The sequence below is a fragment of the Myotis daubentonii genome, chromosome 3, assembly GCF_963259705.1.
Source record: "Myotis daubentonii chromosome 3, mMyoDau2.1, whole genome shotgun sequence".
In the NCBI taxonomy this organism is placed as follows: domain Eukaryota; kingdom Metazoa; phylum Chordata; class Mammalia; order Chiroptera; family Vespertilionidae; genus Myotis; species Myotis daubentonii.
This window is the reverse complement of record NC_081842.1, coordinates 43,674,692-43,689,331: the sequence shown is the minus strand read 5'-3', so window position 1 is coordinate 43,689,331 and position 14,640 is coordinate 43,674,692. Positions and strand designations below refer to the sequence as shown.

Below are 14,640 nucleotides of genomic sequence, written 5' to 3'. Positions count from 1 at the left end.
TACAGAGTACCAACAAGGAAACAGAAGCGTGATCTCCCTCAGTATAAGGGCTGCTTTCTGAACTAGTCTTAGTTCAGTAGCATCATTCTCCATCCCATCCCATCAATACTTCTCCTCACACACACACTGGAAGACCACAACCCTCGGAAAACAATCAAGCAGGAAAGAAAGGAAATCAGGTGTGTGTAACATACCAGAGGCAGAAGCCAAGGAAACAGTATGTAGTAGCAATATATGTTAGCTATTGTTTTCTACCAGTTCAGTATCTAAGCAGCAGCTAAAAAAAGCTTAAAGCAATAAAGGTAGAGAAGTTCAGATCTCATGATCCTAGGAACACCGCTGTAGTCAACAGCTTATGCTGCTTTGGTCACATCAAGGTAAGCCCAGACAATAATCTTTGGAGTAGACTTTCATCTACCTGGTTTTATGACAATCTCACAGAATTCACCACTTAAATTTTGTTTTCCCCAACCTCCTGACATGGTTTTTTTTTGCTGAAAAGATGGAGAAGCTTACTCACACGTCCATAGGGAAAAGTCATCCACACTTTCAAGGATGGTTTCAATCCAATGACCAGTATCTTCAAGAGAAAAAATATCATTTAATATTTATCCTGTCATTTTCAATTTTTTTGGTTTTCAAAGCCTTTCTAAAAGGTCTGAGTTCCATCTTCTAAATACACCCACCTTGGTTAAGGATGCCATGGCCAGTAAGGAAAACTGTGTGATGGGATGATCTTTCAAGTCAGGCTTAGAATGAAGAGGCTCAATACAGCACACTTCACCCTTGGAACCACTGAACAGGCATCTAGACTCACAAGTTCTCACTCCCATCACTCTCCTGAAAATGTAACCAAAAGATTCAGAACCAATTTAACAATGACCCAAGGCACTATCATCTCTAGCTTAGACTATGACAATAGCCTCCTAACTCCTACTCTGGCCCCCAGCAAGGCAAACTCCACAAGACATCAGCACGATCTTTTTAAAATATAGGCCAGATTTATTACTCTTCTAAAAAACACTCCAATGGCTTGCCACTGTACACAAAATCCAAATTTCTTTAAATGTTTTAAAAGGCCCTATATGATCTGGCTCCAGCCTTCACCCTCTCGCATTACTGTTGTTCCTGAGAAAGTCACACTCCAGCCACATCTAACTTATTCCCAGTTGCTCCAGCAGGCCAAGTTTGTGCCCACCCATCAAAGCCTTTGTGCCTGAATGTCCCTCTGCCTGAAATATTTCTTTCAGATCTTTACATCTGTTGACCACATTATCATTCAGATCTTTACTCAAATGTCAGCTTCTGAGAGAAGCCTTCCTGAATTACCCTCAAGTGCACTCCAGCACACTGACCTGTCTTCTTTTCTTCACAGCACTCATAACTATAGAAATTATTTCATTTGTGTGTTGGTTTATTGTCTGTATCCCTCCCCCCACCCCAACAGCTACAACTTCGGTGCCTAGAACAATGGTTACACATACATATGCTCAATAAAAATTAGCTGAACAAATAAATAGTATTTTTTTAAGCAATTACTTTGGCCTCAGCATTGTCAGAAGGTATAAGAAATACAAGAAACAAAAAAAGTCCTTAAAGAACTTAGGGAAACATAATACACATTATATTTGATATTCTATTTTTCTAAACTCAGCTTTATAAGTGTTCTTCCATGTTATCGAAATAGTCTTCGCTTTTATTTAAAGTATAAATGGGGCAATTCTAAGACAATAAAAACCTTCCTATACCTGGCTACTATGGTTTTATAATCAGCTCAGTCTGAGAACTAAAGGAAAATTAGTGAAATACTCCAGAATAATAGTTCCCCAAATCTGGGGAGTAGTTTAGAATCCCAACTCAAACCTACTAAGATAGAGATTGAGGGGTGGAAGGCAGGCCTGGGACTCCATATGTTCCATAAGCCTCCCCAGGTCATTATAATACAGAACCACAACCTATTTTCAATTACATGAGTTTTCCAGACTTCTTCATGTTCAACTTGAAGTCATTAACCAGAGCTAGTCTTTCCATTTGTCAACAAATGTCCATTAGTCGCTTACTTAAATGTCAATTCAAAAACAGAGCCTCCGCTGTCGTTGCAAATTGCAAGAGTTGGATCATCTGTAAACTGAACAGAGAAGAAATTTATTTTCTTGTAACAGGTCAAATGTTAAGAAGGTAGGGGAGAAAAACTTTTTTAAAATCTAAAACAAACATGCTTAGCATTGAAAACACCTTAGCTAAACTTAGCTTATCACTCTAAACACACAAACTTACACATATTCAGAATAAAAATGGTTCAAATCTTTTAAAACCTGTGGTTTTAAAAATGCAAAACCACCTTTCCTTAGGATAAAAGAAAAATACAAACTATAATTCATAAAAGCCCTTAAGTTTTCTACTTGGGTTCTTTAAATTTTTTCTAACTTGCTATTAAAACTGAATAGGATACTTTGGATACATTTGCAGTTGCCTTGTTTTCAAGAATAAGGACACAATAAAAGATATTTGGTATCTTTGGAGAATAAACATGTCTGAATATGTTTTCTAAATAACTGAGGAGTTAATCCATTATACATAAAATAGTTTAACTTTTTATATAACTATTCCTAAATGTGCTGTTCCTAAATGTGCTGCCTCCTTGCTCTTCTTCAACTAACACAGTACCTCAGTTACTATTACTTACTCTGGAAAACTCAAAGTAATAAATAATGTTCACAGTGACAGGCTGACCTACGCGTTTATGAGGTATGGTAAACTGAATAACTTACTAACTTGTACCATATACAGTGACTGGTCTCCCTAACCCAACGGTTGGTGAGCCATCCTAAATGGCGTGCCTACATGCTCTTAGTCAGGAATGGTTGAGGTACAGGAGGCCACTGTAAAATTATTCCTCCTCGACCTCACACACAGGCATAGTAAAGAAGTCCCACACTTGTGCTCTCAAAGCCTGGCTGAGCAGTTGCCAAAGTGGGAGGCATATACCCCAGAGTATAGGAAAAATAAGAGGACTGTATTTTTATTTATTAATTTTCTACATCTTGTATATGTGTTTTACAATGTATTTAAGTACTAGTACAGTATGTTCATATAATTTTAAAATATATAAACAAATAAAAATACGCAAGCCCAAAATGTTATTGATGAGATGTAGAGTTAACTTTGGAGAACAATGAGTAAGAATACTGAAGTGCAAGTGGCTACTGTCAATCCAAAACTACAGAAGTATCTAATCATATATATCTCTTGCCACACTTTTCTCCAATGTCACATGTCTGAGTGCAGCACCACCTTTACCACCATTCCCAAGCAACAGGATAGCTACAACTACTATGCTTTTAACCTCAGCTGCATTCTTCTCTTTTCTCTTTGCCTTTATAGCTTCTTTGCTATTGTTTCTCCTAAAAGGTATGTTTTTTCTGCAAATGGACTGGCCTTTCTAAACATCACCAACTAATTATTCCTTCAACCAAACATTTATTGAGCAGCTACTATGCATAACACAAAATAAATGAGAAACAGATTCTGGTTTCAAAGATCTTAATCTATTAAAGGAGAGAAAACATAAACACAAACAACTATAACATATTATCAGTTGGTACACGCCATATGAAAAAAGGTCAAAATAAAGTGCCATGATGTTCAGAAAGAAAAGAAATTCTACTTTTACTTATCTTGGTTGTTTTCATTGTTGCTAAATGCTTCAATGCTTTCTCACAGAAGACTTTTATGTAACTAACCTAAATCCAGACACATAAACTCCAGATGCTTGCAGACTGTAAAAAGCAGATGTATGGATAAGAGAGGTCTGCACAGCTAAGCAACCAAATGTGTACCTGATTAAAATCTAGAAAATCTAATTTTAGACTTCCCTAGTTATAGTCCTCTACCTTTTATGCTTCTAAACATGGGCTTGACAACATACAAAAACCAAGCTTTACACTGTATTTACAAATAAAATCTGTGTCCTAAGTTGGTTTATTTTTTTCAGGCCTGTAAGGAGAAAGCCAAGATTCAAATCTTAATGCTTTTCCTTTAGAGGCCTGACAGAAAATAAAGCAACAGATTCATTTCTAAACATAATGCAAACCTTGGTTCTTTCACAGTTGGTGCCTTGAACCTCAGGTAACTCCCAACAAAGTGTGACGAGGCACACTATCTCAGCAATAAAGCCTTGGTGGACTACACAAAAGGTAAAAAGACCTTTTAAAATCATCACAACGAGCTTCATTAAAGTAACACCTGACTTTGCTGCCAACCTCTTATCTAGGAGCACATCAGTGTACTCTTTTCCTGCTATATCTATTAGACATCAATTCAACTTGCAGCTGAATGGTACCATGCTAGCCCACCTCTGGATTTTCACTTGGGCAAACATCTTGTTGGGCTAGTCAAAAAAAAGACAGTGTCTTTTCAGGATTTCTTTTTATAAAGAAATGTACTTAAAAACAGATACAAAGGCGTAATAATAAAAAGTATCAGAAAAAGAAAACAAAGATATTACCTTAATATGCAATATTGCTGTTCCTGGAGGATGAGCATCTGTTATTGATCTTAGGAGTTTTCCACTGGCCAAATCCCACATAGTAATCTAAAAGACAACTAAATGCTTTAAAAAACAAATTTATTGCTATTTTTTGGACTTAAATATCCTGCCTTCTTGCTGAAATAATCTATTCGTGGTCTATAAACATTGCAGGCAAAGAACCATAAAGTTAAAATATAACTCAAGGTTACAGACACATTAAAGCACGGGGCCTTCATTCCATCTTCATCCACCCCTCATCCCGCCCAATTTACTTCTCCCTTTAGATTTTAAATGTTGTTTTTATACTGACAGGTCAAAGAAATTTCTTTAATGAGCCCATTTCTTTAGGACTGATAAAAATTACAGGAAAGTCTTACTACCAAACTAGCCAGTGATGTATAAGTCACAAGGTAAGAAATACCCTATATTATTGCCAGTTTCAGAAGTGGAAAGAAATACCAAAATAGTTATCCAAGAGCACAGTAATAAGAACACACAAAGCAGAATATACTGTATTTTAAAAGTAGCAACAATTATCTACACTACTGCAAGGAAATAAGTGTTATATAACACCTGGGTTTGTTTATAAGAGCTATTTACTTATTCAGACACATGATTTAGGATATTAAAAATCACAGGCTTAAAAGGTCGGGGATTCAAGATGGCAGTGTAGGAAGATCCTAAACTCACCTCCTCCCATGGCTACACATGGAATAATTCCCTCTGAAAAAGACCTAAAAACTGCGAACAGCTCCTCCACAACAAAGGTAAAAGGGCCACATCGAGATGGGTAGGAGAGACAGAGATGCAGTCTTACCGAAAACCCACCCCCAGCACGGCAACCCACTATCTAGAGCAGCGGTTCTCAACCTGTGGGTCGCGACCCCTTTGGGGGTCGAACGACCCTTTCGCACGGGTCGCCTAAGACCATCGGAAAACACATATATAATTACATATTGTTTTTGTGATTAATCACTATGCTTTAATTATGTTCAATTTGTAACAAAGACAATACATCCTGCATATCAGATATTTACATTACGATTCATAACAGTAGCAAAATTACAGTTATGAAGTAGCAACGAAAATAATTTTATGGTTGGGGGTCACCACAACATGAGGAACTGTATTAAAGGGTCGCAGCATTAGGAAGGTTGAGAACCACTGATCTAGAGGGATCTCAAAAAATACAGAGCTTCTCCCTGGGGAGTGAGGAATTCATGCCCCATTCAGGCACTCCTACCCTTGGAGCCTGCATCAGAGAGATGAGCCCCCAAACACCTGGCTTTGAAAACAAAAGGGCTTGTGTCCAGGAAACACAAAGAGTTTTAGGGAACTGAGATTCTGCCCTTAACAGGCTTGCATGCGGACTTGCCCAGGAACCCAGCACAAAATCAGAAGTTTGAAAAGAACCTAAACTATCAGTAAAGGAGATTCATTTGCTAATCTTAAAGTGTCTGCTGAAGGGGCAGGGGCCTGATGGGACTCTCTCTGGGGATGGAGGCATGGTTGGGCACCATTTTTTGCTCCCCTTCTACCTAGCCAACACCAGTGCTAATGGATGCCATTTGTGCACTTTCCTTCTACACTGCTATTGACAGCAGGTGTGTGCAGTCAGTATACTCCTGTGTTGTCCCACTAAGTTGGAGAGTATGTCCCATCCCTACACTCCCCTGCTCTCTCACTAAAACTGGCAGGAGTGTCCCAGCCCGGTGCACTCTCACAGCCCCACCAAAGCCAGCGGGCACACCCCAGCACTATCCAGTGGCCTCACCAAAGCTGGCAGGTTCGCTCCAGCCCTGTGCTCTCCCTTTGCCTTGCCAAAATCAGTGGGAGTATGCCATTCACACAGGGGCAGGCTTCAGCTTTGCCACACATCTAGAGGCCATAGAGGAGCTCTCAGGGAATGTAGGCCAAAATATGTCATCTTTACACACTCTCTCACTATAGCTTGCTGGTACCTCCCAGAAAGGAGCTTATATACTTGTCTGGAACCCAGATTTTTTCAGCTGTTTCCCAGGAGACACCTGCAGATCACCTGGACTGGAGGCCAGCAGGGTTTACAACTGCAGTTCCAGAGGACTGAATATATTTGTATACATTAAAAGCTGCTGCTGAAGGATGTGGTTTTCAGTCAGCCTGAAACTGGGTGCTGAATGAGATCCCTCCCTTTGTAACACTGGCAGGGCATGGCAAATCCTCAACAACTGGGACCTATCAAAAATAAATCAGGCTGCTTAGATAATCACAAAGGTTCAAGAGACAACCAAGAGTTAGGGCCCGGTTGAAAATAAGGTTCATCTCTCCTACACAAGGTCACTCCTCAAGCGTGGGAGAGATCAACCAAAGGACTTGTTTGTATTTATATAAGCCTAACTAATGGACACAAACACCAGGGAGGTGAGGGCATGAGTGGGGGGGGGGGGAGGATAGGAGAAGTAGGGGGTAAAAAGGGGGGGGATAAAAAAATAAAAAAAGAGTGGGAGAGGCAGCTACTTCCCCAAATACAGAGAGTCAAGCAAAATGAGGAAACAAATAAATATGTTAAAACACACACACACACACACACACAAGATAAAACCTTAGAAAAATATATCTTAATAAAATGAAAATAAGTAATTTACCTAATAAAGAGTTCAAAGTGATGGTAATAATGATGATCACCAAACTTGGCAGGAGAATGAAGGAACACAGTGGGAATGTCAACAAAGACATAGAAACTATAAGAAAGTGGCAATAAGAAAGAAAGAAAAATGAAAGTGGCAAATAGAAGTCATAGAGTTGAAGAATACAATAGCTAAAATGAAGAAAAAAAAAACAGGGGTTCAACAGCAAACTGGATAAAGTAGAAGGATCAGTGATCTGAAAGACAGAGCAATGGAACTCACCCAAACAAAGTAGAAAAAAGAAAAAAGAATTTAAAAAATTAAGCTAGCTTAAGAAACCTAGGGGTTAACATCAAGTGAAATAACATTCACATTACAGGAGACCCAGAAGAAGAAAAAAGAGAGAAAGAGGCAGAAAACTTAATTTAAAGTCATAATGGTTGTAGCCCTAGCCAGTTAGCTCAGTGGTTAGAACGTCAGCCCATGGACTGAAGGGTCCCAGGTTCCATTTCAGTCAAAGGCAGGTATGTTGCATACTCGATCCCCGGCCCCAGGCAGGGTGTGTGTGGGAGGCCACCAATCAATGTGTCTCTCTCACATTGATGTTTCTCTCTGTCTCTCCCTCTCCCTTGCATTCTCTCTAAAAATCAATAGAAAAATACCCTTGGTTAAGGATTAACAAAAACAACAACAAAGTAGATTATTTAAAAAAAAAAAAAAAAAGACATAATTGCTGCAAACTTCCCAAACCTAGAGAAGAAAACAGACATCCAGATCGAGGAAACTCAGATGATATCCACATCAAGAGACATTATAATTAAAATGTCAAAAGGTAAAGATAAAGAGAGAATGTTAAAAGCAGCAAGAAAAAAACAACTTGTTACAAACAAGGGAACACCACCCTCCCCAAAGATTATCAGCATTTTTTTCAGCAGAAACTTCGCAGACCAGAAGAGAGTGGTATGATAAATTAATTCAAAATGCTGAAAGGAAAACTCTTCCAGAGCACTCTACTGGGCAAGGTTATCATTCAGAATTACATGAGAGATAAAGAGTTTCAAGATAAACAAAAGCTAAAATAGTACATCACCGCTAAACAGGCCTTACAAGAAATGTTAAAGGGACTTCTTTAAACTGACAGACACTAATTAGTAACAAGAAAACAGATGAAAATAAAAATCTGACTGGTAAAGTTAAATATATAGGAAATGTAGTAGATTAAAGTTAATATGAAAATTAAAAGACAAATGTAATAAAGAGAACTAAAACTACAATAAATAGTTAAGGGATACACAAAACAAAAAGTTGTAAAATGTGACATCGAAAATAAAACATATGGGAGGGAAAGTAAAAATGTAAAGTTTTAGAATGCATTAAAACTTAGCTTGCAGCCTAAGTGCCCATCAGCAGATGAGTGGATTAAAAAACTATGGTACATCTACACAATTGAATTCTACGCTCTGGTAAAAAAGAAGGAATTCTTACATTTGCAATAGCATGAATGGAACTGGAGAGCATTATGTTAAGCAAAATAATGAATAACACAAACTGATGAACAAAAACAGAACCAGAGACAGAAAAGCATTGATCAGACTGTCAAACCTCAGAGGGAAGGTAGGGGAGAGTGGGAGTAAAGGGGAGAGATCAACCAAAAGACTTGTATGCATGCATATAAGCCTAACCAATGGACACAGACACCAGGGGAGTGAGGGCATGAGTGGAGGAAGGGGTGCGGGGGGAGGGGGGGTGAATGGGGGGATAAGGACACATATGTAATACCATAATCAATAAAGAAAAATAAAATAAAATTAAAATTAAAAAATCAATGGAAAAATATCCTCAGGTAAGGATTAAATAAATAAATAAATAAAATTTAAAATGCAGAAAAAAACTTAGCTTGCTATAAATTTAAAAGATAATAAGAAAGGAGTCTAAGCATAACAATAAAGTCATCAAACTATAAAAAAATAGAGAACAAGAGAAGAAGAAAGGAACTATAAAACAGCCAGAAAACTATCAACAAAATGGCAATAAGTACATAGCTGTCAATAATTACTTTAAATGTAAGTGAACTAAATTCTCCAAACAAAAGACACAGAAGTGGCTGAATAGATTAAAACACAAGACTCATCTATACGGTGACTACAAGACTCACTTCAGATGTACAGACACACACAGAATGAAAGTAAAAGGACAGAAAAAGATGTTTCATGCAAATGAAAGCCAAAAGAAGGCTGGGGTAGCTATACTTCTATCAGACAAAAGAAACTTTAAAACAAAGTCTGTAATAAAAGACAAAGATGGGCATTACATAATAATAAAGGGGTCAATCCAACAAGACAATAAACATTAGTAAATGTTTATGAACCCGACATAGAAACACCTAAATATATAAAGCAAATATGAAAAACCTAAAGAAAGAAATTGACAGCAATATAATAATAGTAGGGGATTCTAATACCCCACTTACATCAATGAATTGATCATGAGACAGAAAATCAGTAAGGAAACATGGGCCTTAAAGATGTACTTAACATATAAAGAACATTCAATCCAAAAGCAGCATAATACACAGTCTTCTCAAATGCAAAAAGAACATTCTCCAGGATAAATCACATGTTAGGATACAAAACAAGTCTCAATAAATTTAAGAATACTGAAATCATTATCAAGCACCTATTCTAACCACAGAGTGTAAAACTAGAAATTAAAAAATCTCAAATATGTGGAGGTTTTACAATATGCTACTGAACAACCAATTGGTCAATGAAGAAACCAGAGAAATCAAAAAGTACTTTGAGACAAATGAAAACAGAAATACAACATACTAAAATCCATGGGATGTAACAAAAGCAATTCTAAGAAGGAATTTCATAGCAATACAGGCCTACTTGAAGAAACAAGAAAGAACACATATAAATAAGCTGAGTTTACACCTAAAGGAACTAGAAAAAAAGAAACAAAACAAGCCCAAAGTTAGAAGGAGGAAAGAAATAATAAAGATCAGAGAAGAAATAACTGTAATAAAGACCAAAAATACAAAAAAAAAAAAAGCAATAAAACTTAGAGCTGGTTCTTTGAAAAGATAAACAAATAGACAAACCTTTAGTTAAAATCAACAAGGAAAAAAAGAAGCCTTAAGTAAAAAATGTAAGACATTACAACTGATACCACAGAAATACAAAGAAGCATAAGAGACTACTGTGAACAATTATATACCAACAAATTTGACAACCTAGAAGAAATAGATCCAATTCCTAAAAACATACAATCTTCCAAGATTAATTCATAAATAGGAAATCTGAATAGACCAATTACTAACAGGAGACTGAATCAATAATCAAAAATCTCCCAACACACAAAAGTCCAGGACCAGGTAGCTTTACTGCTGAATTCTGCCAAACATTTGAAAAAGATTCAATGCCTTTCTCAAATTCTTCCAAAAAACTGAAGAGGAAATAACATTTCCAAACTCAATTTTGAGGCCAGCATTACTGTGATAACAAAACCAGACAAAAACAAAAAATTATAGGCCAATATCATTGAACAAAGATGCAAAAATCCTCAACAAAATATTAGCAAACCAAATTCAACAAAACATTAAAAGGGATGCAAAGATGGTAGAATATCCACAAGTTAGTCAGCATGATACAACACATCTATACTAATAAAAGGGTAATATGCTAATTAGACCAGGTAGACCGGACATCTTCCGGACGTCCGACTTCCTTCTGGACAAATCCACGGTGGTGGGGGCCGAGGCAGAGGCAGTTAGGGGTGATCAGGCCAGTAGGGGTGCAGTTAGGGGGCAACCAGGTTGGCAGGGGGACAGTTAGGGGGTGACCAGGCTGGTAGGGGAGCAGTTAAGGATGACCAGGCCGACAAGGTGAGGGGGGCAGTTAAGGGGTGATGAGGTCAGCAGGGGGGCAGTTAAGGAGTGACGAGGCCGGCAGGGGGGCAGTTAGGGGGCGACCAGGTCTGCAGGGGACCAGTTAGGGAGCGATCAGGCCAGCAAGCAGAGGCAATTAGGGGCGATCAGGCCGGCAGGGGAGGGCAGTTGGGGGCAATCAGGCCAGCAAGGGAGGGCAGTTAGAGGCAATCAGGCAGGCAGGTGAGCGGTTAGGAGCCACCAGATTGTGAGAGGGATGTCCGACTGCCGGTTTAGGCCCCATCTCGCAAGGCTATTCTTTATATTTTTAACTAGAGGCCTGGTGCATGAAATTTGTGTGGGGGGGGGGGGCGTTCCTCAGCCCGGCTTGCACCCTCTCCAATTTGGGACCCCTCAGGGGATTTCCAACTGCCAGTTTAGGCCCAATCCCACAGGGGTGCACACACAAATTTCGTGCACCAGGCCTCTAGTTAAAACTATAAAGAATAGCCTTGGCCAGGTGGCTCAGTTGGTTGGAGCATCAATCTGTGCTCCAAAAGGTTGCCAGTCAATCCCTAGTAAGGGCACGTATCTAGATTATGGGTTCAATCCCCAGCTGGGCACATATGGGAGGCAACTGATCTATGTTTCCCTCTCACATCAATGTTTCTTTCTCTTCTCTTCTCTCTCTCTCTCTCTCTCTCTCTCTCTCTCTCTCTCTCTCTCTCTCCCCCCCCCCGACCCCGCCTTCCTCTATTCTAAAAAGAAAAAAAAAATCAATAGAAACATAGCCTCAAGTGAGGATTAACAGGAAAAATAAATAAATAAAATAAAGAATAAAATCATATGATTATCTTAATGGGCACAAGAAATCATTTGACAAAATTCAACATCAATTTATGATAAAAACTCTCAACAAAGTGGGTATACAGGCAGCATATCTCAACATAATAAAAGTCACATATGGCAAGACCATAGCTAACATAGTGAATAATGAAAAGCTGAAAGTTTTTCCTCTAAAATTAGGAACAAAACAAGGATACCCACTTTTGCCATTTTTACTCAACATAGTATTGAAAGTCCTAGCCAGCACAATTAGGAAAGAAAAAATAAAGAGCATCCAAATTGGAAAGGAAGAAGTAAAAGTGTCATATTTGTGGACAATATAATTTTATTTAGAGAAAATGCTAAAGACTCCACCACCAAAAAAACTGTTCAAATTAATAAACAAATTCAGTGAAGTTGCAGGGTACAAAATCAATATACAAAATTCTGTTTTGTTTCTATACAATAACAACAAACTATCAGAAAGAGAAATTAAGAAAACAATCCCATTTACAATTGCATCAGAAAGAATAAAATACCTAGTATTAAACTGAACCAAGGTGGTGAAAGACCTGTACACTGAAAATTATAATGCACTGAGTGAAAGAATCTGAAGATGACACAAATAAATGGAAAGATATTTCAAGCTTATGGATTAGAAGAATTAATGTAGTTAAAATGTCCATAGTACCCTAAGCAATATATAGATTCAATACAATTCCTCTAAAAATTCATGACATTTTTCAATGAAACAGAACAAACAATCCTAAAACTTATTTGGAACCATAAACACCCAAATAGCCAAAGCAATCATGAGAAAGAAGAACAAAGCTAGAGGTATCACACTCCTGGATTTAAAACTGTATTACAAAGTTACAGTAATCAAAACTATATGGTACTGGCATAGAAACAGATACAGAGATCAATGGAACAGAACAGTGACCCCAGAAATAAACCCAGATATATTACTTCATGACAAAGAAGGTAAGAATACACAATGAGGAAAGGACAGCCTCTTCAATAGATGGTGCTGGGAAAACTGGACAGCCACATGCAAAAAAGAATAAAACTGAACTAAGAATAAAATCTTACACCATACAAGAAAATTAACTCAAAATAGATCAGACTTGAATGTAAGACTGAAACTACAAGACTCCTAGGAAAAAAAAAATAGACAGTAAGTTCCTTGGTGATAAATTTTTGGATGTGACTCCAAAGCATAAATACACAAGTGGGACTACATTAAATTAAAAAACTTCTGTACAGCTAAGGAAACCATCAACATAATGAAAAGGCGATGTACTGAATGGGGGAAAATATGTACAAATCATATATCTGATAAGGGGTTAATATCCAAAATATATAAAGAACTCATACAACTAAATAGCAAGAAAAAAAAACACCAAAACTTTTTTTTTCTTTATGAGCAGGGGATCTGAAGAGCCATTTTTCCAAAGACATACAGATAGCCAACAAGCACATGAAAAGATTCAACATCACTAATCATCAGGGAAATGCAAATCAAAGCCAAAATGAGATATCACCTCACACCTGTTAGAATGGCTAGGATTAAAAGACAAGAAATAACAGGTGTGGACGAGGGTGTGAAAAAACAAAACTCTAGTGTACTACTGTTTGGAATGTAAGTAGGTGCAGCTACTGTGAAAAATAGTATGGAGGTTCTGCAAAAAATTAAAAATAGTACTACCATATGACCCAGCAATTCCAATCCTGGGAATTTATCCCACAAAAAATAAAAGTACTAACTCAAAAAGATATCTACAGCCTCATGTTCACCGTAGTATTTACAACAGCTAAAATGTGGAAATAATCTAAGGGTCCATCAATGGATGAATGGATAAAGAAGATGTGAGATATATATAGAATATATATATTTCTACTCAGTGATTAAAAAAAGAAGAAGGAAGTTTGCTATTTGTGACATGGATGAACCTTAAAGGTATTATGCTAAGAGACAGACAAATATATGATTTCACTTAAATACGGAATCTAAAAAAACAAGAACAAAACAAAACTCATTGATATGGAAAACAGACTGGTGGTTACCAGAGGGGAGGGGGCTTGAGGGTTGGATAAAATGAGTGAAGGGGGCCAAGAGGTACAAATTTCCAGTTATAAAATAAATCAGTTATGGGGCTGTAATGTACAGCATGATGACTACAGTCAATAATACTGACTGCATATTTGAAAGTTGCTAAGAGAGTAAATCTTAAAAGTTCTCATTATAAGAAAAAATAATTATATAACTCTGTATGATGATGAATAGCAAAAAGACTGTGGTGATAATTCAGATATATACAAATATGGAATCATTATATTGTACACTTGAAACTAATATAATGTTATATGTGAATTATAACTCAATTTTTAAAAAATCACATACTCTTGCTCAGTCAATAACAATTACTACAAACTTTGAATAAGACAAAAGTGAGACAGCAATCTCAGCTCTATAGGCATGTCCCTTTATAACATATTTTGATCTTCAAGATATTGATCTAGAGATACTATTTTTAAAAAGTGATTTCAACATTGTCTTATGGATAAATAAAGTTCACATTTACCTGTCCTTTAGCAAAGCCACAGAGAAGTCTTGAGCAGTCGTTGTTAATACTGAGGGCAGAGATGGCTCCATACTGACCTCCAACACTAGTGCTACCCAGACAGAGTCGCAAGGCTTGATTCTGATCTAAAGAAAGCAATTTGTAAAATCAAGTGAAAGAAATGGAAGGAGTAAATAAATACATATTTATTACAGGCTTGTTTTCAAAAACTTGGGAGGTACCAAG

At 37.3% G+C, this 14,640-nt stretch overlaps 1 protein-coding gene across 7 annotated transcripts in view; it reads right to left on the bottom strand.

Annotated features, from left to right (window-relative positions):
- VPS8 (VPS8 subunit of CORVET complex) overlaps positions 1-14,640 on the bottom strand; it is a 268,045-nt gene that overhangs the window by 208,627 nt on the left and 44,778 nt on the right. For 6 of the 7 annotated variants that reach the window (XM_059687232.1, XM_059687237.1, XM_059687235.1 and 3 more), the window contains exons 8-12: positions 14,416-14,540; positions 4,508-4,594; positions 2,061-2,128; positions 687-840; positions 521-580 (exon numbers count right to left, since the gene is read on the bottom strand). In XM_059687232.1, coding sequence (XP_059543215.1) covers positions 521-580; positions 687-840; positions 2,061-2,128; positions 4,508-4,594; positions 14,416-14,540 — 494 coding nt within the window. Of the gene's footprint in view, positions 1-520; positions 581-686; positions 841-2,060; positions 2,129-4,507; positions 4,613-14,415; positions 14,541-14,640 lie in introns of those variants that run through there. The other variant, XM_059687238.1, reaches the window with a different exon arrangement.